At 38.3% G+C, this 27,583-nt stretch overlaps 1 protein-coding gene across 2 annotated transcripts in view; it reads right to left on the reverse strand.

Moving 5' to 3' along the window:
- The window catches only part of ATF6 (activating transcription factor 6), a 248,846-nt gene that overhangs the window by 127,349 nt on the left and 93,914 nt on the right, over positions 1-27,583 (reverse strand). For both annotated transcript variants that reach the window (XM_081491627.1, XM_081491629.1), the window contains exons 13-14: positions 21,050-21,117; positions 17,045-17,156 (exon numbers count right to left, since the gene is read on the reverse strand). In XM_081491627.1, coding sequence (XP_081347753.1) covers positions 17,045-17,156; positions 21,050-21,117 — 180 coding nt within the window. The remainder of the gene's footprint in view (positions 1-17,044; positions 17,157-21,049; positions 21,118-27,583) is intronic.

Genomic DNA, 27,583 nt, shown 5'->3' on the forward strand with positions numbered 1-27,583 from the left:
CCAGAGACTACACAAACTCATGTCCATTGAGTTGGTGATGCCATCCAACTATCTAATTCTCTGCCATCCCCTTCTCCTCCTGCCTTGAATCTTTCCCAGCATCAGGGTCTTTACAAATGAGTCAGTTCTTCATATCAGGTGGCCAAAGTATTGGAGTTTTAGCTTCTGCATCAGTCCTTCCAATGAATATTCAGGACTGATTTCCTTTAGAATGGACTGGTTGGACCTCCTTGCAGTCCAAGGGACTCTCAAGAGTCTTCTCCAACACCACAGTTGAAAAGCATCAATTCTTTGGTGCTCAGCTTTCTTTATAGTCCAACTCTCACATCCATACATGACTATTGGAAAAATCATAGCTTTGACTAGACGGACCTTTGTTGGCAAGATAATGTCTCTGCTTTTTAATAGGCTGTCTAGGTTGGTCATAACTTTTCTTCCAAGGAGTAAGCGTCTTTTAATTTCATGGCTGCAGTCACCATTTGCTGTGATTCTGGAGGCCTAAAAAATAAAGTGTCACTGTTTCCACTGTTTCCCCATCTATTTGCCATGAAGTGATGGGAACAGATGCCATGATCTTAGTTTTCTGAACGTTGAGCTTTAAGCCAACTTTTCGACTCTCTTTCACTTTCAACAAGAGGCTCTTTAGTTCTTCTTCACTTTCTGTCATCTGCAAATTTAAGGTTATTGATATTTCTCCCGGCAATCTTGATTCCAGCTTGTGCTTCATCCAGCCCAGCGTTTCTCATGATGTACTCTACATATAAGTTAAATAAGCAGGGTGACAATATACAGCCTTGACGTACTCCTTTCCCTATTTGGAACTAGTCTGTTGTTCCATGTCCAGTTCTAACTGTTGCCTCCTGACCTGCATACAGATTTCTCAAGAGGCAGGTCAGGTGGTCTGGTATTCCCATCTCTTGAACAATTTTCCACAGTTTGTTGTGGTCCACACAGTCAAAGCCTTTGGCATAGTCAAAAGCAGAAGTAGATGTTTTCCTGGAACCCTCTTGCTTTTTTGATGATCCAGCGGATGTTGACAATTTGATCTCCGGTTCCTTTGCCTTTTCTAAATCCAGCCTGAACATCTGGAAGTTCACAGTTCACATACCATTGAAGCCTGGCTTGGAGAATTTTGAGCATTGCTTTACTAGCATGTGAGATGAGTGCAACTGTCCGGCAGTTTGAGCATTCTTTGGCATTGCCTTTCTTTGGGACTGGAATGAAAACTGACCTTTTCCAGTCCTGTGGCCACTGCTGAGTTTTCCAAATTTGCTGGCATATTGAGTGCAGCACTTCCACAGCATCATCTTTTAGGATTTGAAATAGCTCAACTGGAATTCCATCACCTCTGCTAGCTTTGTTCCTAGTGATGCTTCCTAAGGCCCACTTGACTTCACATTCCAGGATGTCTGGCTCTAGGTTGGTGATCACACCATTGTGATTATCTGGGTGGTAAAGATGTTTTTTGTATAGTTCTTTTGTGTACTCTTGCCACCTCTTCTTTTTTTTTTTTTTTTTTTTTTATAAATTTATTTATTTTAGTTGGGGGCCAATCACTTCACAACATTGCAATAGTTTTTGCCATACATTGACATGAATCAGCCATGGGTTTACATGTGTTCCCCCTCCTGGACCCCCCACCCACCTCCCTCCCCATCCCATCCTTCTGGATCATCCCATTGCCCCGGCCCTGAGCCCTTGTCTCATGCATCGAACATGGAATGGTGTTCTGTTTCACATATGATAATATACATGTTTCAATGCTATTCTCCCAGAACGTCCCACCCTCACCTTCTCCCTCAGAGTCCATAAAATTGTTCCATGCATCTGTGTCTCTTATTCTGTCTCGCATATAGGGTTATCGTTACCATCTTTCAAATTCCATATATATGCATTAGTATACTGTATTGTTGTTTTTCTTTCTGGCTTACTTCACTCTGTATAATGGGCTCCAGTTTCATCCATCTCAGTAGAACCGATTCAAATGTATTTTTTTTAATGGCTGAGTAATATTCCATTGTGTATATGCACCACAGCTTCCTTATCCATTCGTCTGCTGATGGACATCTAGGTTGCTTCCATGTCCTGGCTATTGTAAACAGTGCTGCGATGAACATTGGGGTACACGCGTCTCTTTCAATTCTGGTTTCCTCGGTGTATATGCCCAGCAGTGGGATTGCTGGGTCATATGGCAGTTCTATTCCCAGTTTTTTAAGGAATCTCCACACTGTTCTCCATAGTGGCTGTACTAGTTTGCATTCCCACCAACAGTGTAAGAGGGTTCCCTTTTCTCCACACCCTCTCCAGCATTTATTGCTTGTAGACTTTTGGATAGCAGCCATTCTGACTGGTGTGAAATGATACCTCATTGTGGTTTTGATTTGCATTTCTCTAATAATGAGTGATGTTGAGCATCTTTTCATGTGTTTGTTAGCCATCTGTATGTCTTCTTTGGAGAAATGTCTGTTTAGTTCTTTGGCCCATTTTTTGATTGGGTCGTTTATTTTTCGGGAATTCAGCTGCAGAAGTTGCTTGTATATTTTTGATATTAATTGTTTGTCTGTTGCTTCATTTGCTATTATTTTCTCCCATTCTGAAGGCTGTCTTTTCACCTTGTTTATAGTTTCCTTTGTTGTGCAAAAGCTTTTAATTTTAATTAGGTCCCATTTGTTTATTTTTGCTTTTATTTCCAATATTCTAGGAGGTGGGTCATGGAGGATCCTGCTGTGATTTATGTCGGAGAGTGTTTTGCCTATGTTTTCCTCTAGGAGTTTTATTGTTTCTGGTCTTACATTTAGATCTTTAATCCATTTTGAGTTTATTTTTGTGTACGGTGTTAGGAAATGTTCTAGTTTCATTCTTTTACAAGTGGTTGACCAGTTTTCCCAGCACCACTTGTTAAAGAGATTGTCTTTTCTCCATTGAATATTCTTGCCTCCTTTGTCGAAGATAAGGTGTCCATAGGTGCGTGGGTTTATCTCTGGGCTTTCTATTTTGTTCCATTGATCTATATTTCTATCTTTGTGCCAGTACCATACTGTCTTGATGACTGTGGCTTTGTAGTAGAGCCTGAAGTCAGGCAGGTTGATTCCTCCAGTTCCATTCTTCTTCCTCAAGATTGCTTTGGCTATTCGAGGTTTCTTATATTTCCATACAAATTGTGAGATGATTTGTTCTAGTTCTGTGAAAAATACCATTGGTAGCTTGATAGGGATTGCATTGAATCTATAGATTGCTTTGGGTAGTATACTCATTTTCACTATATTAATTCTTCCAATCCATGAACACGGTATATTTCTCCGTCTGTTTGTGTCCTCTTTGATTTCTTTCATCAGTGTTTTATAGTTTTCTATATATAAGTCTTTTGTTTCTTTAGGTAGATATATTCCTAAGTATTTTATTCTTTTTGATGCAATGGTGAATGGTATTGTTTCCTTAATTTCTCTTTCTGTTTTCTCATTATTGGAGTATAGGAATGCAAGGGATTTCTGTGTGTTAATTTTATATCCTGCAACTTTACTATATTCATTGATCAACTCTAGTAATTTTCTAGTAGAGTCTTTAGGGTTTTCTATGTAGAGAATCATGTCGTCTGCAAACAGTGAGAGTTTTACTTCTTCTTTTCCTATCTGTATTCCTTTTATTTCTTTTTCAGCTCTGATTGCTGTGGCCAAAACTTCCAAAACTATGTTGAATAGTAGTGGTGAAAGTGGGCATCCTTGCCTTGTTCCTGACTTTAGGGGAAATGCTTTCAATTTTTCACCATTGAGGATAATGTTTGCTGTGGGTTTGTCATATATAGCTTTTATTATGTTGAGATATGTTCCTTCTATTCCTGCTTTCTGGAGGGTTTTAATCATAAATGGATGCTGAATTTTGTCAAAGGCTTTTTCTGCATCTATTGAGATAACCATATGGTTTTTTTCTTTCAATTTGTTAATGTGGTGTATTACATTGATTGATTTGCGGATGTTAAAAAAACCTTGCATTCCTGGGATAAAGCCCACTTGGTCATGATGTATGATCTTTTTAATATGATGTTGGATTCTGTTTGCTAGAATTTTATTAAGGATTTTTGCATCTATGTTCATCAGTGATATTGGCCTGTAGTTTTCCTTTTTTGTGACATCTTTGTCTGGTTTTGGAATTAGGGTGATGGTGGCCTCATAGAATGAGTTTGGAAGTTTACCATCTTCTGCAATTTTCTGGAAGAGTTTGAGTAGGATAGGTGTTAGCTCTTCTCTAAATTTTTGGTAGAATTCCGCTGTGAAGCCGTCTGGTCCTGGGCTTTTGTTTGCTGGAAGATTTCTGATTACAGTTTCGATTTCCGTGCTTGTGATGGGTCTGTTAAGATCTTCTATTTCTTCATGGTTCAGTTTTGGAAAGTTATACTTTTCTAAGAATTTGTCCATTTCTTCCAAGTTGTCCATTTTATTGGCATATAGCTGTTGGTAGTAGTCTCTTATGATCCTTTGTATTTCTGTGGAGTCTGTTGTGATCTCTCCATTTTCATTTCTAATTTTGTTGATCTGATTCTTCTCCCTTTGTTTCTTGATGAGTCTGGCTAATGGCTTATCAATTTTGTTTATCTTCTCGAAAAACCAGCTTTTAGTTTTGTTGATTTTTGCTATGGTCTCTTTTGTTTCTTTTGCATTTATTTCTGCCCTAATTTTTAAGATTTCTTTCCTTCTACTGACCCTGGGGTTTTTCATTTCTTCCTTCTCTAGTTGCTTTAGGTGTAGAGTTAGTTGATTTATTTGATTTTTTTCTTGTTTCTTGAGGTACGCCTGTATTGCTATGAACCTTCCCCTTAGTATTGCTTTTACAGTGTCCCATAGGTTTTGGGTTGTTGTGTTTTCATTTTCATTCGTTTCCATGCATAATTTTATTTCTTTTTTGATTTCTTCTGTGATTTGTTGGTTATTCAGAAGCGTGTTGTTTAGCCTCCATATGTTGGAACTTTTAATAGTTTTTTTCCTGTAATTGAGGTCTAATCTTACTGCATTGTGGTCAGAGAAGATGGCTGGGATGATTTCAATTTTTTTGAATTTACCAAGGCTAGATTTATGGCCCAGGATGTGATCTATCCTGGAGAAAGTTCCATGTGCACTTGAGAAAAAGGTAAAATTGATTGTTTTGGGGTGGAAACTCCTGTAAATATCAATTAAATCTAATTTGTCTATTGTATCATTTAAAGTTTGTGTTTCCTTGTTAATTTTCTGTTTAGTTGATCTATCCATATGCGTGAGTGGAGTATTAAAGTCTCCCACTATTATTGTGTTATTGTTAATTTCCCCTTTCATACTTGTTAGTATTTGCCTTATATATTGTGGTGCTCCTATGTTGGGTGCATATATATTTATGATTGTTACGTCTTCTTCTTGAATTGATCCTTTGATCTTTATGTAGTGTCCTTCTTTGTCCCTTTTCACATCCTTTATTTTAAAGTCTATTTTATCTGAAATGAGTATTGCGACTCCTGCTTTCTTTTGGTCTCCATTTGCATGGAATATGTTTTTCCATCCTTTCACTTTCAGCCTGTGTGTGTCTCTAGTTTTGAGGTGGGTCTCTTGTAGACAGCATATATAGGGGTCTTGTTTTTGTATCCATTCAGCAACCCTTTGTCTTTTGGTTGGGGCATTCAACCCATTTACATTTAAGGTAATTATTGATAAGTATGATCCCGTTGCCATTTACTTTGTTGTTTTGAGTTCGTGTTGAAACATCCTTTCTGTGTTTCCTGTTTAGAGAAGATCCTTTAGCATTTGCTGGAGAGCTGGTTTGGCGGTGCTGAATTCCCTCAGCTCTTGCTTGTCTGTAAAGCTTTTGAATTCTCCTTCATATCTGAATGAGATCCTTGCTGGGTACAGTAATCTGGGTTGTAGATTATTCTCTTTCATTACTTTAAGTATGTCCTGCCATTCCCTTCTAGCCTGAAGGGTTTCTATTGAAAGATCAGCTGTTATCCTTATGGGGATCCCCTTGTGTGTTATTTGTTGTTTTTCCCTTGCTGCTTTTAATATTTGTTCTTTGTGTTTGATCTTTGTTAATTTGATTAATATGTGTCTTGGGGTGTTTCGCCTTGGGTTTATCCTGTTTGGAACTCTCTGGGTTTCTTGGACTTCTGTGACTATTTCTTTCCTCAATTTAGGGAAATTCTCAACTATTATCTCCTCGAGTATTTTTTCATGGCCTTTCCTTTTATCTTCTTCTTCTGGGACTCCTATGATTCGAATGTTGGGGCGTTTCATATTGTCCCAGAGGTCCCGGAGGTTTTCCTCATTTCTTTTGATTCTTTTTTCTTTTTTCCTCTCTGCTTCGTTTATTTCCATCATTCTATCTTCTACCTCACTTATCCTATCTTCTGCCTCCGTTATTCTACTGTTGGTTCCCTCCAGAGTGTCTTTTATCTCCTTTATTTCATTATTCATTCTATATTGATTCCTTTTTATTTCTTCTAAGTCCTTGATAAACATTTCTTGCATCTTCTCAATCTTTGTCTCCAGGCTATTTATCTGTAACTCCATTTTGCTTTCAAGATTTTGGATCATTTTTATTATCCTTATTCTAAATTCTTTTTCAGATAGATTCCCTATCTCCTCCTCTTTTGTTTGGCTTTGTGGGCATTTCTCATTGTCCTTTACTTGCTGAGTATTTCTCTGTCTTTTCATCTTGTTTAGATTGCTGTGTTAGGCGTGGCCCTTCTGTATTCTGGTAGTATGAAGTTCCTCTTTGTTGTGGAGGTTCCTCACTGCGGTTGGGGTTGGACAGGTGGCTTGTCAAGGCTTCCTGGTTGGGGGAGCTTGTGTCGGTGTTCTGGTGGGTGGAGCTGGATTTCTGCTCTCTAGAGTGTAATGGAGTGACCAGTATTAATTTTTGAGATGTCTATGGATTTGGTGTGCCTCTGGGCAGCCTGTATATTGATGCTCAGGTCTATGTTCCTGCGTTGCTGGAGAATTTGCGTGGTATGTCTTGCTCTGGAACTTATTGTCTCTTGGGTGGAGCTTGGTTTCAGTGAATTTATGGAGGCTATTGGATGGTCTCTTATTAATTAATATTTCCCCTGGCTTTCAGTCTTATTCTTGCAGTAGCCTCAAGACTTCTCCTTCCATACAGCCTCAATAATAAAACTTTTAGGTTAATGGTGAAAAGATTCTCCACAGTGAGGGATACCCAGAAAGGTTCACTGAGTTACATGGAGAGATGAGGTGGGGGGGGTGGGTTGAGGTGACCAGGAGGGGAAGAGGGGAATTCAAATGTGGAGAGAGCAATCTAGCCAGTAAGCACTTCCCTCTGTGCTTTCCACAATTTGGAACCCTCAGAGTGATTCACAGAGATACATAGAGAGGGGGGAGGAAGGTAACAGAGGTGAGCATGAGTAGAAAGGGAGGAATTAAGAGGGGAGAGAGAGATCTGGGCAGTATCCTGTTCCTGAAGTGTTCTCCGGTACCCAGAACACCCTCAGAGATTCACAGAATTGGGTTGAGAAGAGAAGGAGGAGGGTGGGAGATAGAGGTTCCCTGAGGGAGAAGAAAGAGCATCAATAGGTGGAGAGAGTGATCAGGCCAGTGATCACACTCCTGAGTAAAAGTGGGTCCTAAAGATTGGGTTCATAAATGTACAAAGTTGATATCAAATATGTAAAACAAAGATTAAAAATCTAGAGTAGAGGTTAGACTCTTACAAAACTTACAATCTAAAAAAAAAAAAAAAGAAAAAAGGAAACAGTGTAAAAAGAAAAAAAAAACAGTAAAACAGTAAAAAAAGAAACAGTAAAAAAAATGTAGAACAGGAAAAAAACATTAAAAAAAGAAAACACAAAAGGTATAAGATATATGTATGTAGTTTGCTTCAAAAATAGGGTTTGTTTTTTTTTGCAAGTTAATAGTGGGTTATGAAAATGAAAGTTAAAGGTGTAATAGAGGACTTGAAGAAAAAGGAAAGAAGAGAAAAAAAAAATTTTTTTTTTAATTAAAAAAAAAAAAATTAAAAAAAAAATAGTAAAAAATATATATATCCCGGACTTTCTCTGGAGCTGTTGTGAGCAGTGTGGGATCTGCTCAGTTTTAGATAGATCCTTATTCCTGCTTATACTTTTCAAGATCTATAGGTCCTTTTCAATGCAGTCGGTATTAACTACAGGGATCTTAATCTGTTGGCCTGTCCCTTCCAAAGCGCTTCCCTCTGTTTATTTGGCTTCTGTTTGGAGATCTCTTCAGTATCTAATTTCCGCCCTGCAACAAAGCGGTGGAGGTGATCTCTTTAGGTTCGCTTGTTCAATCGTGCTGTGGGGAGGAAGGAACACTGCAATTCTGGCGTGCGTGTGGTAAGCTCGCAGTGTCTCGGCCGCACTGGGTTCGCCCCCGCTCACGGCGTGTGTGCTTTCCCCGTCTACCCTGCTCAGGCTTCAGGTTACTCGGCCGGGGAGCGGGCCCTGAGCTGCGTGCACTTCCCAGGTCTAAGCCGCTCAGGTTCAGGCTCCCGGTTACTCCACAAAGGCGCAGACTCGGTTTCGCCCGCGGCTTGTGCCGTTCCCGGTCGGAGCTGCCCAGGCGGCCAGGAGTTTGGCGAGCGCGCTGTCCCCTGTTGGGGCGGTGCGGCTTATCACCTCCCTGGTCCCCGCCTCGGTTTACGGGCGCGCCCGGCTCCGGTGTGCTTTGTGTCGGTTCTGGGGAGCTGGTCTCTGGCTGCGACCCTCCCGGCGGCTGTCGACCCTCCGGGATCTCAGGCAGTCTTTGCTTAGAAACTGGGAGCCTGTTTGCAGTTTGGTAGGGGGTGCCCTCTCTGGAGCCGAGTTTGCCCCTTTCCGGCTCTGGCGGGCCCCGCCTGCCCGCTGTGTCCGGCGGGGGATGGGGCGGTCCGCAGTCGGCTAGCTCTCCTCTGGTATCGCTCAGTCCTTTGTTCTGTGAGCGGGCTGGCAGTGCCTTAGAGTTGGGCTTTTCGCGGGATAGTTCTTTCTCTCTCGCTGTCCCACAGTTTAGGTTACTATCTCACGTTAGCTCCCTCAGATTGCCCTCGGGGCACTCGGGCCCGGTCCTTACCCTAGGCAATGCCGCCCGCTCCTCTCCGTTCAGCCCCCACTTGCTGGTGGCGGATGATGCGAGCGTCTGGGGTTCTTTGCTGGGAGTTGCTTTAGGCACGTAATCTCTTTTGAAGATAATGCGCAGTTTTTGTGGAAGCCTGAAGTCCTCAGCCAGCCTTCAGAAGTAGTTTTGTGAAGTTTGGTCAGCGTTTAGATGTTCTTTGGATACATTTGTGGAGGAGAGAGTGGTCTCCCCGTCCTATTCCTCCGCCATCTTATCCCCGCCTCCGCCACCTCTTCTTAATATCTTCTACTTCTGTTAGGTCCATACCATTTCTGTCCTTTTTCGTGCCCATCTTTGCATGAAATATTCCCTTGGTATCTCTAATTTTCTTGAAGAGATCTCTAGACTTTCCCATTCTATTGTTTTCCTCTATTTCTTTGCATTGATCACTGAGGAAGGCTTTCTTATCTCTCCTTACTATTCTTCGGAACTCTGCATTCAAATGAGAATATCTTTCCTTTTCTCCTTTGCCTTTCACTTCTCTTCTTTTCACAGCTATTTGTAAGGCCTCCTCACACAACCATTTTGTCTTTTTGCATGTCTTTTCCTTGGGGATGGTCCTGAAGCCTGCCTCCTGTACAATGTCACGAACCTCCGTCCATAATTCTTCAGGCACTCTATCAGATCTAATCCCTTGAATCTATTTGTCACTTCCACTGTATAATCGTAAGGGATTTGATTTAGGTCAAACCTGAATGGCCTAGTGGTTTTCCCTACTTGCTTCAATTTAAGTCTGAATTTTGCAAAAAGGAGTTCATGGTCTGTGCCACAGTCAGCTCCTGGTCTTGTTTTTGCTGACTGTATAGAACTTCTCCATCTCTGGCTGCAAAAAATATAATCAATCTGATTTCGGTATTGACCATCTGGTGATGTCCACGTGTCGAGTTTTCTTTTGTGTTGTTGGAAGAAGGTGTTTGCTATGACCAGTGCATTCTGTTGGCAAGACTCGATTAGATTTTGCCCTGCTTCAGGACCCAGAGATCCCACAGAGACTGAGACTAACAACTGTGTTTGAGTGTCTCCTGTGGATGTACGGGTCAGCAGTAGGCTGACGCAGGGGTAGGGGCTCTGTGTGCAGCAGACCTGGGTATGGCATAAGCCCTCTTGGAGGAGGTCGCCATTAACCCCATCACAGAGCTGCCAGAACTTACAGAGGACTGGGAAACAAACTCTTGGTGGGCACAAACAGAACTTTATGCACACCAGGACCCAGCAGAAAGGAGCAGTGACCCCACAGGAGACTGATCCAGACTTGCCAGTAAGTGTCCAGGAGTCTCCAGCAGAGGCGTGGGTCGGCAGTGGCCTGCTGCAGGGCTGGGGGCACTGAGTGTAGCAGGGCATACACGGGACCTTTGAAGGAGGACACCATCATCTTCATTACCTCCACCATAGTTTGGCCCCAGGTAAATAACAAGAAGGGAACATAGCCCCACCCATCAACAGAAAGTTGGATTAAAGATTTACTGAGCATGGCCCTGCCCATCAGAACAAGACCCAATTTCTAACTCAGTCAGTCTCTCCCATCAGGAAGCTTCCATAAGCCTTTTATCCTTCTCCATCAGAGGGCAGACAGGCTGAAAACCACAATCACAGATAACTAACCAATCTGATCACATGGACCACAGCCTTGTCTAACTCAATGAAACTATGAGCCATGCTGTGTAGGGCCACCCAAGACAGACGGATCATGGTGTTAAGTTCTGACAAAACGTGGTACACTGGAGAAGGGAATGGCAAGCCATTTCAGTATTCTTGCCTTGAGAACCCCATGGACAGTATGAAAAAGCAGAAAGATAGGACACTGAAAGATGAACTCCCCACGTCAGTAGGTGCCCAGTATGCTACTGGAGATCAGGGGAGAAATAACTCCAGAAAGAATGAAGAGACAAAGACAAAGCAAAACACCACCCAGTTGTGGATGGAACTGGTGATGGAAGTAAAGTCCACTGCTGTAAAGACCAATATTGCATGGGAACTTTGAAGGTTAGGTCCATGAATCAAGGCAAATTGGAAGTGGTCAAACAGGAGATGGCAAGAGTGAACGTCAACATTTTAGGAATCAGCAAACTAAGATGGACTGGAATGGGTGAATTTAACTCAGATGACCATTATATCTACTACTGTGGGCAAGAATCCCTTAGAAGAAATGGAGTAGCCCTCATAGTCAAAAAGAGAGTTCGAAATGCAGTACTTGGATGTAATCTCAAAAATGAAACAATGATCTCGGTTAATTTCCAAGGCAAACCATTCAATATCACAGTAATCCAAGTCTATGCCTCAACCAGTAATGCTGAAGAAGCTGAAGTTGAAAGATTCTATGAAGACCTACAAGACCTTCTAGAACTAACACCCAAAAAAGATGTCCTTTTCATTATAGGGGACTGGAATATGAAAGTACACTATAATGGCCATATACATTAAAGGTACCATGTTTGTATATGAATTAAAAAGAAAATGGACATATAATGTTCTTGATATAATCATTAACTAAACTGAGGTTAAGTGAATCCTCAGACAAGTCTGTTCTATTTTTTATAATGTGCTTAAGACCTGAATAACAGTATATCTTAAAGTAAGCTAAAAATGTATTTGGAAAAAAGCCTTCTAAAGTAAGGATTTTTTTTTTTTAAGACTCTCTCTTCTAAGAAAAGACGTTTTTTAAAATTTTTTAAAAAATTTATTTTAATTGGAGCCTAATTACTTTACAATATTGTGGTGGTTTTTGCCATACATTCACATGAATCAGCCACGGGTGTACTTGTATTCCCCATCCTGACCCTCCCACCCACCTCCCTCCCCATCCCATCTCTCAAGGTCATCAGGTGCACCAGCTCTGAGTACCCTGTCTCATGCATCAAACCTGGACTGGCGATCTATTTCACATATGATAATACACATATTTCAATGCTATTCTCTCAAATCATCCCACCCTTGCCTTCTCCCACAGAGTCCAAAAGTCTGTTCTTTACATCTATGTCTCTTTTGCTGTCTCCTATATAGGGTCATCATTACCATCTTTCTAAATTCCATATATATGTATTAGTATACTGTATTGGTGTTTTTCTTTCTGGCTTACTTCACTCTGTATAATAGGCTCCAGTTTCATCCACCTCATTAGAACTGATTCAAATGCATTCTTTTTAATGGCTGAGTAATATCCCATCGTGTATATGTACCACAGCTTCCTTGCCCATTCCTCTGCCAACAGACATCTACATTGCTTCCATGTCCTGGCTATTGTAAACAGTGCTGCGATGAACATTGGGGTACACGTGTCTCTTTCAATTCTGGTTTCCTCAGTGAGTAGGCCCAGCAGTGGGATTGCTGGGTCATATGGCAGTTCTATTTCCAGTTTTTTAAGGAATCTCCACACTGTTCTCCATAGTGGCTGTACTAGTTTGCATTCCCACCAACAGTGTAAGAGGGTTCCCTTTTCTTCGCACCATCTCCAGCATTTATTGTTTGTAGACTTTTTGATAGCAGCCATTCTGACTGGTGTGAGATGGTACCTCATTGTGGTTTTGATTTGCATTTCTCTGATAATGAGTGATGTTGAGCATCTTTTCATGTGTTTGTTAGCCATCTGTATGTCTTCTTTGGAGAAATGTGTTTAGTTCTTTGACCCATTTTTTGATTGGGTCGTTTATTTTTCTGGAATTGAGCTGCAGGAGTTGCTTGTATATTTTTGAGATTAATTCTTTGAAAGACATATTTTTAAAATGCAAGTATTTTTCCAAATTCATTTAGTCACTTCTTTTTTCAGCCAGAGAAGGAATTTGGCTAAAAGGCCATGAAAGCAGAGATAAGTAAATGCCAAACTCTAAGATCCATGTGTAGTTGTGAAGTCCCAAAACAAAAGAAGCTGTATCCTTTTGAAGCAGATTTTATACACTAATTTCCTTTGATTACTAAAGAAATTCCTCTTGCCTCTAAAGATTTTATATGAAGTTATATACTAAACAAAAATTTCTATGAAATAAATAATATACATTAAGAAAATATGCCATTCTTCTAAGCATGTATTAGGTATTACTTAAGGCATTAATTTAGAAAATGTCATTGTCATTCTGTGAAACTCTCCTTTATGGCCTTCTGTGGGAATAAATCTTTGGCAAACATTTTGAATCATTAACATCACCAGTCAACCTTTCTGCACTGTTAAGAGTCTTTCTTATTCTTTGTCCAAAGATACAAGTCTCTGGTTCATGCTGCTTGAATCTGCAGAGATACTACACACCACCCCTTCTCCACAAAAAAAAGCAACAACGTCTAACAACAATCCACTCCAATAATTTCACCAAGGTGATTTTTTTCTTAGCTCTAAAGCTTAGATTCAGGCATAAGCAGAAAGCTGATACATCTCTGGCTAATACAACCACAAATAAAGCAGAGACAGGTCATCTCTAACTGAACTTACTGCTGGAATTTGGCACTGCCCATGTTACTTCTTAGATCAGCAAAATATATCTAAATTTCTCTAAGCAAAACAGATGTAAATATACACCTTAAATGATCATGAAAAACAATGAACTTTCATCACTGTGACTTCCCTTAGTGAACCATACATAGAATTGTTTTGTTCAGTAAACACTGAGGGACTGGCATGGTGCTAAGTGTCAGCTGTAGTAATAAAAAAGCACATGGCACTTCCTGCCTCTCAGAGGCTTGTGATACACATGAGAAGACAAGCCTCTGAGACGAAAAAAACTAGGGACCAATAAAGAAAGAACTTTTTTAAAAAAGCAGCTGTTATGTGATCATAATGAACAGTTTATGAAGTTCTAATGGCTCATCACAATCTTTTTCTCAGACTAGTGGTCCAAGCTATTCCTTCTGCATAAACTTGCTGGTACATTTAAAGAAATCCACCCTATTTCCTTGGTCACAAATGAATGGACCATGGATCATGAGCCAGATTATTGCAGAAATTCCAAATAATTATATATGTGTGTGTGTGTGTGTGTATGTATATAAAATCAAACTGTCTTTTACGTTTGGGGAGTCTGAATAAGTATGTGAGAAAAAGACTAAAGTGGAATTACCAGAGCTGCTGTTCAATCAGGAATGACAACAAGCCACTATTCTAATTTTCCATGAGGACTAGTGCACATTCCAAGCTATGAAATATAAGAGTTGGTTTATTAAATAATGGTATACTAAACAGTCAATAGCTACATCTACTTTTTTATATATTAAAATATTGGCTAAACACATGTCCAATTACAAAATAAAACAATATGGTTTGCTTATTGGCCCCGTTAATTTTCATTTATACTAAGCAAAACCTAGGGGCATCAAAATTCCTATACTTCTTAATTTCTAATGCAGTTACACAGTATCAATTACAGTAATTTCTGTCAATGAAATTAAGAGCCTGAGTGAGACTTCTACCTCTTTCTTTTTTTTTTCCTTATTTATTTTTATTGAGATTTCTACATTTTTCTACACAAGAAATGATGCCACTTGCCTTTTTGATAAAACTGTTAGAATATTTTATACTGAAAAAAATGGAAAAGAAAACTAAGCATGTAAGCATGAGATCATTATGTCTCTCATTTTCATTTTAGCAAGAACAAAAAAGAACAACCCAGGATTTAAGAATCAAATTCCTATCCAATGACACAGTCATGATGATAAAATTAACTTCCTTATTCCTACTGTTGAAACAAAATAAAACAAGATCAAGTAAAAAAGGATGCTATCTCTCTCTAACTTGTACTGACTGTTACCTAGTTAAGTTCATGCTTATCCTCACTTTTCCTTGATACAAAACACTAAGATATGATAAGTAATTAGGAAATGAAAAACTCAAACAGAATGTGAGAGAGTCCAACAGTTTTATTAAACATGAGACAGTTCCTTCCAGAACATCAGAAGATTGGAGGGAGGGTGACGAATAATTTTCTAGTAGCACTTTTCACAGGAAACTAATGAGAAGTAATGGAAACTAATGAAAAAACTACTGGTTTTTCCAGTGGTCATGTATGGATCTGAGAGTTGGACAGTGAAGAAAGCTGAGCACCGAAGAATTGATGCTTTTGAACTGTGGTGTTGGAGAAGACTCTTGAGAGTCCCTTGGACTGCAAGGAGATCCAATCAATCCATCCTAAAGGAGATCAATCCTGGGTGTTCATTGGAAGGACTGATGTTGAAGCTAAAACTCCAATACTTTGGCCACCTCATGCGAAGAGTTGACTCATTGGAAAAGACCCTAATGCTGGGTAGGATTGGGGGCAGGAGGAGAAGGGGATGACAGAGGATGAGATGCTTGGATGGCATCACCGACTCAATGGACATGGGTTTGGGTGGACTCTGGGAGTTGGCGGTGGACAGAGAGGCCTGGCGTGCTGCAGTTCATGGGGTCGCAAAGAGTCGGACACGACTGAGCGACTGAACTGAACTGAATGAGGAGTAGCTTTTACAAATGTAAGAAATGTAATGTATTCATTAAAAAAAAAGAATAGCATTCATCTTCCTTCGTAAAAATACAGTCCTTTTAAGGCTACGATAATTTTCTTCATAACAAATAACTTGTTCACCTCCCTAGAAAAATGTTAGTAGTAGTCATGATGTCAGTCTGTGGCTTGACAATTGCTTTTAACGTATACTGTACTGTTTTCATCAAATAATACAGAAATTATCCCAAACCTAAGAAAAAGTATTCAGCTATTTCAGTTGTTTCTTTTGTGGTTATATTCATTATATATATACATCAACACATTCCTTTTAACACCCATCAAGTCTCTTCTTCATAGTGCTGGATCCCGTTTACATTTCCCCCCAACATGACTGTGTCAACCCAAAGTAACACTAAGTTCTCATCAGCCAACACAGCTGGAGCCTTGCCGAAATCCTGTTTTCAGCTGCCCCCTTGCTGCTGAAAATGAACTTTGAGGCTGGTGCAGTATAAAAATACACCGATCACATCTGAGAGAACAGACTGAGCACAGGGAATTTTTGAGAAAAGGCAGAAGTCATGAGATACCTTCACTATAGTATTCCAAATCTCCTAACACATTTGATTAATGACTACACATACATGAAATGTTTGACTACCTTAATCTTCAAGTCCAACATTCTGAGCCGCTAGATATTTATACTTCAGGAAAAGAATTAACTGAAAATTTCAGTGATAGTGAGTTGTGACAATAATCAGAGAATGAATTGTTTATTGTCAGCATATGCTTATTTCTATCATGCCTCTCTACATTCTTTAAAAAAAGAAAAAGAAAAACCTAGGATACAAACTACCAAAGAATTCTAACCTATTCATGTGTTACTGGTTTAACATACAGCACTTTAACAGAGATATTCAAATGGCAATTCTATGAAAAATGTATTTTCATTTTAGAGGAAAAGTAGATGGCACGAAAATAAGCTATACATTTCAATAGTCTAACATTTGTAACATTCATAAGTGGTCATATAAACATTTTCTTTTGCATAAGTGACTAATTATCTTACACATTCTTCACTAATAAGAGTAAATGCTTGATGAAGGAGAGAGAAAAGAATAGAAAGTCTCAGTTACATAGATCCGAACATTCCACAAGTAATGTATTAATCAGCCCATAACTCATATTAAGCTAAAATTTAAGAAATCTACTTTCCAATAACCAAATGGGAAAACCACCATAAAGCCTAAAAAGAAATTTTTATGTTTTTACTTTTCCTTTAGTTATAAACTAACAATATGTTATAGGGACAACAAAGAATAAAAATCAATAAGCAGCTTATATTTTCTAAGTATTGTGTGGTATCAACTCCATGTTCCTCTTCATAACTTGAACAGCTCAAAGTCAAGCTTGTATTATAGCACTTAGAGTGTTCCACTCATACAATTTATTTTATATTGCTTCCTATCTCATATATTTTTATCTTCCACAGTATTCAGCCCAATGCCTTATGTACAGCAAGTATTCAAAAATATTTCTTTTATTCTTTCAAAATGAACTTACCCTTCGAAACGACACAACATAAAACGTGTCTCCCCTTCTGCGGATGGCTTCAAAGAAGTCTTGATAACTTCTAGGTGAAGCATAATACACCTGTAGTTCACTCCCTGAGTTCCTGGTGAAGTAAGAAAATGGCAAAGTGCTCTTAAACTGATGAATTTCTATCCTCTCAAAATTGCTTCCTAATCTAAGGTGACATCTGAATCATAAGAATCTCTCTCAACCAAAATATTAGTAGCATTTTGGCAGCAATTTTTATAATAACATTTTGAAAAGCTAAGATCCAGTTCACTAAAGCTAAACTCTCATTTCTGAATCAAGGCTCTAAAATGTACCAGACAGTCAAGCACATTGCAAAGCATGTAAAGCCAACAGAAGTACCAGAAAATAAACTTTTGCATCAGTTGGCATGATTTTAAAATTTTGGTAACAAAAATTAAGTCTGAGGAAAAGTTCTTGTTCACCATTCTGTCAAATCTGTGAAAGTGCACTTGTTTATGAGGCTGTACAAAAGGTGAAAAAGAGCTTAGGATTTGGAAACAAATATACTTGTTTCTGAATTCCTGTTCCACCCCTCAAATGGGCATTCTTGGGGAAAGCCATCCCTGAGCAACTTTATTTTCCTCATCAGTAAAATGAGGGTAACCACATAAACCTTTCAGGACTGTCACTGGGGTCAGAGATGTTAGTACCAAGCATGTTACTCCTATGGGTCCTGTTCCATAGGAGTCACTCAACAATTATTAGCCACAGATATTAAAAGTATCATGTCAGTGCCTTGGTAAAATTATACCTAAAAATGTAATACCTCAAACCACATCATATCCCAAAAGATGTACTCAAATGGTATTAATATAGTTCTTAATAATATTTTCAGAGTCTTTTATTGTTTAGCACAGTAAGCTAACACCCAAAAGTTAAAGAGAGTAAAAAAATGTTTATTTTTCTTAAAAAACAAAAATCATACATATTTAATTCTTACAGGTTCTTCTATGTCTTCAAACTTTTATTAACTTAGGAGGAGGGAAAGACTGACCTAAAAGGGAATTATAAATGAGCCATAAAAACTTCCTTTGAAATAATTTCATGTACTCAATAGGCCATTTATAACTATAATATTTTGCCTACACAACTCTTATTATTTACGGTAGTTATGTTCTGTAAAGTCAGTGTAAACTCTGAATGCGAAAACACTGAACCATTCTCCTAAGGGAAATACAGGTTAGGTTCCTGTGAGCCCTTAGTTACAGCATTTTTGTTAACTGATCAACATATAACCTTGCTTTATATGTTTCCATTTAAAGATACTTTCTTTAACAAATACCGTTCACTCATTAACAAAGCACTCACAGTCAACAGCACTATAACCCATGTACAAAAGAAGTTTATCTAACACATATTTTCTCTTCATGGCACAATACAGCTTTCTCGAGCTCTGACAAACACTAGGCAGCACTCAGTACTATGCTTGGGGGCAATTTTAAATGATGAATTTACAAGCAAAAATCATACAATGTAAAAAATATGGCACTAAATAGATCTCGGAAAGGACAAGTGTTTATAGTATGAGAGCTGGAACAAGAAGCCAAAGTATTGTTTTGCTGAAATTCACCTGGGAATGCAAATAACCATGAAAGTACTTTGAGTATTGATTGGGGGTACAAATAAATTTTCTTAGTAAGAGGATTCATAAATACAGAATACATGAATAAAGAAGGTCAACTATAATTCACTTTAAAACATTTTTTAAAAGCTTTTTTAAGTAGCAGTGTAGGTTCAAGCAGTTTTCAGTTTTCAATAGCAAGTTTGAGATTAAAAGAAATGCAAAAAGGCAAAATGGTTGTTTGAGGAGGCCTTACAGATAGCTGTGAAAAGAAGAGAAGTGAAAGGCAAAGAGAAAAGGAAAAATATACCCATTTGAGTGCAGAGTTCCAAAGAATAGCAAGGAGAGATAAGAAAGCCTTCCTCTGTGATCAGTGCAAAGAAATAGAGGAAAACAATAGAATGGGAAAGACTAGAGAGCACTTCAAGAAAACTAGAGATACCAAGGGAACATTTCATGCAAAGATGGGCTCAATAAAGGACAGAAATGGTATGGACCTAACAGAAGTAGAAGATATTAAGAAGAGGTGGCAAGAATACACAAAAGAACTATACAAAAAAGATCTTCATGATCCAGATAACCACAATGATGTGATCACCAGCCTAGAGCCAGACATCCTGGAATGTGAAGTCAAGTGGGCCTTAGGAAGCATCACTAGGAACAAACCCAGCAGAGGTGATGGAATTCCAGTTGAGCTATTTCAAATCCTAAAAGATGATGCTGTGAAAGTGCTGCACTCAATATGCCAGCAAATTTGGAAAACTTAGCAGTGGCCACAGGACTGGAAAAGGTCAGTTTTCATTCCAGTCCCAAAGAAAGGCAATGCCAAAGAATGCTCAAACTGCTGGACAATTGCGCTCATCTCACACGCTGGTAAAGTAATGCTCAAAATTCTCCAAGCCAAGTTTCAAAGGTATGTGAACTGTGAACTTCCAGATGTTCAGGCTGGATTTAGAAAAGGCAGAGGAACCAGAGATCAAACTGCCAACATCTGTTGGATCATTGAAAAAGCAAGAGAGTTCTAGAAAAACATCTACTTTTGCTTTATTGACTATGCCAAAGGCTTTGACTGTGTGGACCACAACAAACTGTGGAAAATTGTTCAAGAGATGGGAATACCAGACCACCTGACCTGCCTCTTGAGAAATCTGTATGCAGGTCAGGAAGCAACAGTTAGAACTGGACATGGAACAACAGACTAGTTCCAAATAGGGAAAGGAGTACGTCAAAGCTGTATACTGTCACCCTGCTTATTTAACTTACATGCAGAGTACATCATGAGAAACGTTGGGCTGGATGAAGCACAAGCCGGAATCAAGATTGCCGGGAGAAATATCAATAATCTCAGATACGCAGATGACACCACCTTTATGACAGAAAGTGAAGAAGAACTAAAGAGCCTCTTGTTGAAAGTGAAAGAGGAGAGTGAGAAAGTTGGCTTAAAGCTCAACATTCAGAAAACTAAGATTATGGCATCTGTTCCCATCACTTCATGGCAAATAGATGGGGAAACAGTGGAAACAGTGACAGTTTTTATTTTGGGGGGCTCCAAAATCACAGCAAATGGTAACTGCAGCCATGAAATTCAAAGATGCTTGCTCCATGGAAGAAAAGTTATGACCAACACAGACAGCATATTAAAAAGCAGAGACATTACTTTGCCAACAAAGGTCCGTGTAGTCAAAGCTATGGTTTTTCCAGTAGTCATGTATGGATGTGAGAGTTGGACTATAAAGAAAGCTAAGCACCGAAGAATTGATGCTTTTAAACTGTGGTGTTGGAGAAGACTCCTGAGAGTCCCTTGGAGTGCAAGGAGATCAAACCAGTCCATCCTAAAGGAAATCAGTCCTGAATATTCATTGGAAGGACTGATGCAGAAGCTAAAACTCCAATACTTTGGCCATCTGATGTGAAGAACTGACTCATTTGAAAAGAACCTGATGCTGGGAAAGATTCAAGGCAGGAGGAGAAGGGGACAACAGAGGATGAGATGGTTGGATGGCATCACTGACTCAATGGACATGAGTTTGAGTAAACTCCGGGAGTTGGTGATGGACAGGGAGGCCTGGCGTGCTATAGTCCATGGGGTCACAAAGAGTCAGACATGACTTAGTGACTGAACTGAGAGATTAAAAACATTTTTAACTGATAAAGAAATAATATGCCATCATAATAATGTGCCAAAAAATGAATATATTTTTAACAATATATTTTTACTATACACATAGTAATTGAATGAAATATTCTGGTTACAGAGATCTATAAGTTACTACATATAGCTGAACAATCTGCTTCTATAAGATAATGATGAGAACAAGTTTAAGATGGAAGCAAAGTGTATTTCAACTTTACTGAAATACTAGATATTTAGAATTCCTTAACCAAGAGCCTCCACACTTTCTTACCTGATACTAGTGGTTTCTGTGTATTGGACAGCCATGAGCTGAGAATTTGAGCCCTGTTCCAGAGCACCCTGAAAGAAAAGAAAATGTTTTAATGTTACATAATGAAATTATATGAAAAGTTTCCTCTATTGACTTATTCTATATTTACATTTACTAAACTTCATTAAGGTATTCTTAAAGTTTTTTTCATGAATATTCTGACATATTAAGTTTACATAACTAAACACCAATAAAGAAATTATAACTCATTTGGTCATATTTTGGGCTGAAAGATGTGTCTTATGGACAGTAGGACATTTAAGGGACTTCCCATAAAGATTCAAGATATAGCCACAAAACTCAGTCCAAGTATCACAGGTTTTATGACCAGCTCATACAAGTATTACTGAATGTATAACAACTTAAGCATTAGTCGCTCAGGCATGTCTGACTCTTTGCGATCCCATGAGCTATAGCCCACCAGGCTCCTCTGTCCATGGAATTCTCCATGCAAGAAGTGTAGCCATTCCCTTCTCCAGGGGATCTTCCCAACCCAGGGATCAAACCCAGATCCACTGCATTGCAGGGAGATTCTTACTGTCAGAGCCAACAGGGAAATCATTAACAACTTGGGTTTGTCTAAAATAATTATTTTCCAAATGAAAATTTCCTAAAGTATGAAAAGAAAGTGAAAGTGAAAGGCACTCAGTCATATCAGACTCTTTGCTGACCTCATGGACAATACAGTCCATGGAATTTTCTAGGCCAGAATACTGGAGTGTGTAACCTTTCCCTTCTGCAGGGGATCTTCCCAACCCAGGGACACATCTCCCACATTGCAGGCAGATTCTTTACCAGCTGAGCCACAAGGGAAGCCCAAAATATGAAAGGTCCATAACAAAACTAGATCCTAATGTTTACTTTGAGTAAACACAAAGATCTTCATGCCTAAGTAGACCTATAGACTAGTCCATCACTAAAGAGATCTCACCAATGACTCTTCGCCTTCTGGAACCATTAGTGGTCTACACAGACTATAGCAGAAACTTGTCTCCCACTTAGCATCTGCTTTGCCCTATGTCTTCTTATATACCCTGGCAGCTTTGTAAACTGATCTTCAAAAAAGTTGTATAAGACTATGAGAGTTCAAGAGCACATTACGAATTGACTTTACTATTACCTTGTCTGGAGAAGGAAATGGCAACCCACTCCAATGTTCTTGCCTGGAGAATCCCAGGGATGGTAGAGCCTGGTGGGCTGCCGTCTATGGGGTCGCACAGAGTTGGACATGACTGAAGCGACTTAGCCATTACCTTGTCAATGACTTAACTAACTGTTTAATCACAAGATTACTAGCATTTGTTCATTACTGTATCCATCCATTCTTTCTTCAGCAATCAAAGTTTCATAGATTGTGCCTACTACATGTACAGGTGCTACAGAATTTGACTTCTGCCATCAAGAAGCCTGCAGTGTAACTGGGAAGACAATATGGTATAATGCTAAAACACAAGAATATACAAAGGGTTAAGGGAAGAGAAGAGGGAACAATTTTGTTTGGTGGTAGATGCAACCAATATGCAGGGATGAATAGAGGGCTTCCAATTTCTGGCTCTGTAACAAGTCAAGGGTCTTATTTTATGAAAAACTAACGTAGGTCTTAAATATAGTAAGTGCTCAAAAATGCATTAAACAAAAATAAAAAGAGGACACATAAAGTGAAAAGATACTTAAATAATAAAATATTTTACTTACTGATACGCTTATCAAGTAGTAAGGCCAAAATTAAACTACAGCTAGTAGATAATATAAATTTTAAAATAAACAGATTAAATAGCTGATGAATTTTAAATGATTTTGCTACTTTGGCACATATGAAATAAGCACAGAAGTCTGAAAAAAGCCAGACTTCTTTCCACAGACTCAGAAATGAGTGGGTAGGCTTTAAAGAAAGCTGAGTTACTTACAGAGACAGCAGGCAAACAGAAACGGAACATGCCATTTACTATTCAAGATTTACAACAATAAACAAAGGGACTTGTGCAAATTTGGCCATGAACCTCAACATTTTTAGCTCTGTGGATTTAGCACAAGGTCACAATCAGAAAAAAAAAAAAAAAGTGAGACATTTACATAGAAGTGAGAAAGATGTTAAAATCCCCAATTATGTTGTAGATTTGTTTTTCCCTTTAATTCTGTCATTTTTCTGCATTATGTTTTTGAAACTTTGTTATTTGGAGCCTATATATTTAGAATTGTTAGAACTTCTTGATTTAATGCTCCTTCTCTCAATACAAAATTTCTTTGTCTTCTGTAATATTCTCTATCTCCTTTGTTTGATTAACATAGCCATATCAGCATTCAAATGCTTAGTGTTTGCACATAAAACACACTTCACCCTTTATTTTGCATCTGTCTGTGTCTTTATGTTTAAAATGTCATTTCTTGCAAACAGCATATAGTTGAGTCTTCCCTTTTAAAAAATCTAGTTTGATAATTTCTCCCTGTTAATTGATATGTTTACGCCATTAACTTTAATTACTAATATAGTTGAGTTTGTTTCTACTACCCTGGTATATATCTTTCTATTTATCCTAATTATTTATTATTTGTTTATTCTTTTGGCTGAAATATACACTTTTTTAGCATTCCATTTTTACTGCCAATATCATCTTTTTTAGCTATTCTTTGTGTTCATTTTTAGTGGTTGCTCTAGAGATTATACTTTGATCTTTAAGCTACCAGTCTAGTTTCAAATATTACTTGAACAATATAAAAACTTTATAAGAGTATAATTCCATTTATCCCCCTCCCTTTTGTTGTTATTATCTTATATTTTACATCTAAACAAACTATAAACCCCACAACAAGCAGCTGTAAGTTTTGCTTTTAAAATAGTCTTTTTAAGATCCCAAATAGCTAAAGCAATGTTGAAAAAAAAAATGGAGCTGGAAGAATCAGGGTCCCTGACTTCAGGCTATACTATAAAGCTACAGTCATCAAAAGAGTATGGTACTGGCACAAAAATAGAAATATTGATCAGTGGAACAGGACAGAAAACCCAGAAATGAACCCATGCACCTATGGCCAATTTATGACAAAGGAGGCAAGAATACACAGTATTAAAAAAACAGTCTCTTCAACAAATGGTGCTGGGAAAATAGGACCACTACATGTAAAAAAATGAAACAAGATCATTCTTTAACACCATACATGAAAATAAGCTCAAAATGGATTAAAGACCTAAATGTGAGACTGGACACTATAAAACTACTAGAGGAAAACATAAGCAGAAGACTGACATAAATCACAGCAATATATTTTTCGATCTGTCTCCCAGAATAATGGAAATAAAAACAAAAATAAACAAATGACACCTACTTAAACTCAAAAGCTTTCACAGAAAAGGAAACAATAAACAAGACAAAAAGACAACCCACAGATTGGGAGAAAATATTTACAAATGATGTGACTGACAAGGGATTAGTCTGCAAAATTTACAAACAGCTCATGATGCTTAGCAGCATCAAAACAAACAAGCCAATCAAAAAATGGGCAGAAGACCTAAATAGACATTTCTCCAATGAAGACATACAGATGGTCAAGAGGCACCTGAAAAGATGTTCAACATGGTCAATTATCAAAATGGCTATCATCGAAAAATCCACAAACAATAAATGCTAGAGAAGGTGTAGAGAGAAGGGAACCCTCCTACACCGTTGGTGGGAATTTAAATTGGTACAGCCACTGTGAAGAACAGTATGGAGGTTCCTTAAAAAACTAAAAACAGAGCTAACATATGACCCTGCAATCCCACTCCTGGGCATACATGTGGAGAAAAACATGATCTCAAATGATATGCGCACCCCAATGTTCACTGCAGCCCTGTTTACAATAGCCAAGACATGGACAGGGAAGCCACCTAGATGTCCATCAACACAGGAATGAGTAAAGCAGACAGGGTACACATATACACTGGAATATTACTCAGCCATTAAAAAGAATGAAATGATGCCATTTTGCAGCAACATGGATGGACCTAGAGATTGTCATAGTGAGTGAAGTTAAGTCAGACAGAGAAAGAGAAAAATCATATGACATCCCTTATATGGAATCTTTTTCTCTACAAAGACATGATAAAAATGAACTTACAAAACAGAAAGACACTCAGAAAATGGGTAAGGGGATAGTTAGGAAGCTTGGGATGGACATGTACACACTGCTATATTTAAAACGGATAACCAACAAGGACCTACTGTGTATATAGCACATGGAACTCTGCTCAGTGTTATGTGGCAGCCTAGATGCCACTCCTAGGGGAGTTTGAGGGAGAATGGATACATGCATATGTATGGCTGAGTGCCTTCATTGCTCACCTGAAACTATCACATTGTTAATCGGCTATACCCCAATACAAAAATAAAAAGGTTTTTTTTAAAGATAATAGTCTTTTAAAGACTTTGATATACACAAATAAAATTAAGATACTAAAAACAAACAAACAAACAAAAAACCGGCCATTTATTTTTATCCAGATATTTACCCATTGTGGTGCTTTTCACGCCTGATAATCTGGTGTTCTGTCTGGTACCATTTCCCTTAGTCTGAAAAACTCATGTTAGTATTTCTTAGAGTGCAGATCTTCTGGAGACAAATTATCTCAGTTTTTATCTGTCTAAAAATGTCTTTATTTTGCCTTCATTTGGAAAGATATTTTTACTAATTTGTCCCTTTATCTTTTCTAATAACTCACAGTCCAGGAAGAAGGTAGAATTATGAAATGGGACAAATCAAATCAAGAATATAAGGCTTAAAGATGACAGAAATTTAAAAAATAACATTCATTTGTCAAATTTATAGAATACCTTATTGGACTATTAGGTCCTTTTCACAAGAAGGTTGAAATAAGCAAAGAAAACTAAGCAGAGTAGACACAGGTTTTGTATACTAAGAAACAAAACCAGATGAATTCTTTATATGCTTTGGTATCAACAACAGCAGAAGCAGAATGACTCTTCTTCCCCTAACTGACCAAGAACTTCACTAACTTTTAACAAACATAGATTTATCCTTGTCACTCCTTTTTTCTGTAATAGCTAAGACTCTTGTTTTTTACCATTATCTAAGCTCCCTACTAAAAATATATGTACCCAAGATAGCAGAGAAAGAGATAAGATTTTAAACTACAAATCTCCAGATGTTCAAAAGCCATGAAATTAAAGCAAAATTCTTTATCTTCCACTAAAATTTCTGTAAGATTAAAGAACACCAAGCACCCTTACAAAGTTAACTCTCTGCTTATTTATCTAATGAACAGGAAAGAATAACATGAAAAAATATGTCAAAAGATAAGGCAAAAAACTTATTTAGGCCAATGATTTAATCTACTTTTCATAAAGCCCATTTTGCCAGCTGTGTGGAATTCTCCACTGGCAACAATCTCCCCCTGCTCCCTTTTTGCTCTTCCCTGTATAACAAAGGATGAAAGCCTGACAACTATATTACCCAAACTTTTTTGCTACCAGGGTCTAAATATAATTTAGGTTCTACCAATAATATTCACTTGCACCAGATTTGGAAAGCAGAAGGGAGACAGAGTTCATTTTTTCTCTGGCCATGGAGGCAGCTAACATGTAGGCTTTCACAGATGTGAGTTTTGGCAGTACTAGACATTGTATTCCAATGCGAGTAAGCAGCTTTGGGACTTTGAGGTAACTACGACATTAGTAATGATCGCCTGTAGCCTCCAGAAGTACTACCAACAAATAAAGTTGCTATAATAGGTGAACAAAAGGTGACTGGCCCAGAGAAACACACACTGGATAATCAGAGACTCTCAATGTCAGAGCTTAAGCTCATTTAGACTAACCCTTATTATTTTATAGATGAAAACAGTCCCTTAATGGTTAAAAGTCCATGTTTCTCAATATCCTTTTAATGTGCTTTAGAACATACATACTGCTTCCAATTAGTTTCCAAATAATCAAATAGTTAAGGAGTTCTATTAGCATATAACCAGGTAAACCTGGTGAAACATATCCCATCCCAAAATGAAATGTCTTTATTCTTATAGCTACTCCATTTCTCTGTTTCCATTAATGGGGATCATCCTGAAGCAATTTCCTCGATTTTCTCATTTTGTTTTTACTTCCTGAACCCACAGCAATCAGTGTTTTGTCCTTACTACTCTCCAATGAGACAACTTTCTTCAGTCATTTGTTATTGATGCTTAGTCACTAAATCGTGTACAATTCTTTTGCTAACCATGGACTGGAGCTTGCCAGGCTCCTCTGTCCATGGGATTTCCCAGCCAAGAATACTGGAGTGGGTTGCCACTTCCTAGTCCAGGGGATCTTTCCAACCCACGGATCAAACCCACACATGTCCTGCTTGGCAGGTGGATTCTTTATCACTGAGCCACCTGGGAAGCACATCAAAGTCACTAACAAGTTCTAATAACCAAATCCAATGGTAATTTCTCAGTAACAGTAAATCACATCCTCTTCTCTAACATCTTTCTTTGCTTGGATTTTTGGACACAACTATCCTACATTT

Source organism: Giraffa tippelskirchi, chromosome 5 (genome assembly GCF_054371585.1).
Source record: "Giraffa tippelskirchi isolate mGirTip1 chromosome 5, T2T-mGirTip1v1.2.pri, whole genome shotgun sequence".
NCBI lineage: Eukaryota > Metazoa > Chordata > Mammalia > Artiodactyla > Giraffidae > Giraffa > Giraffa tippelskirchi.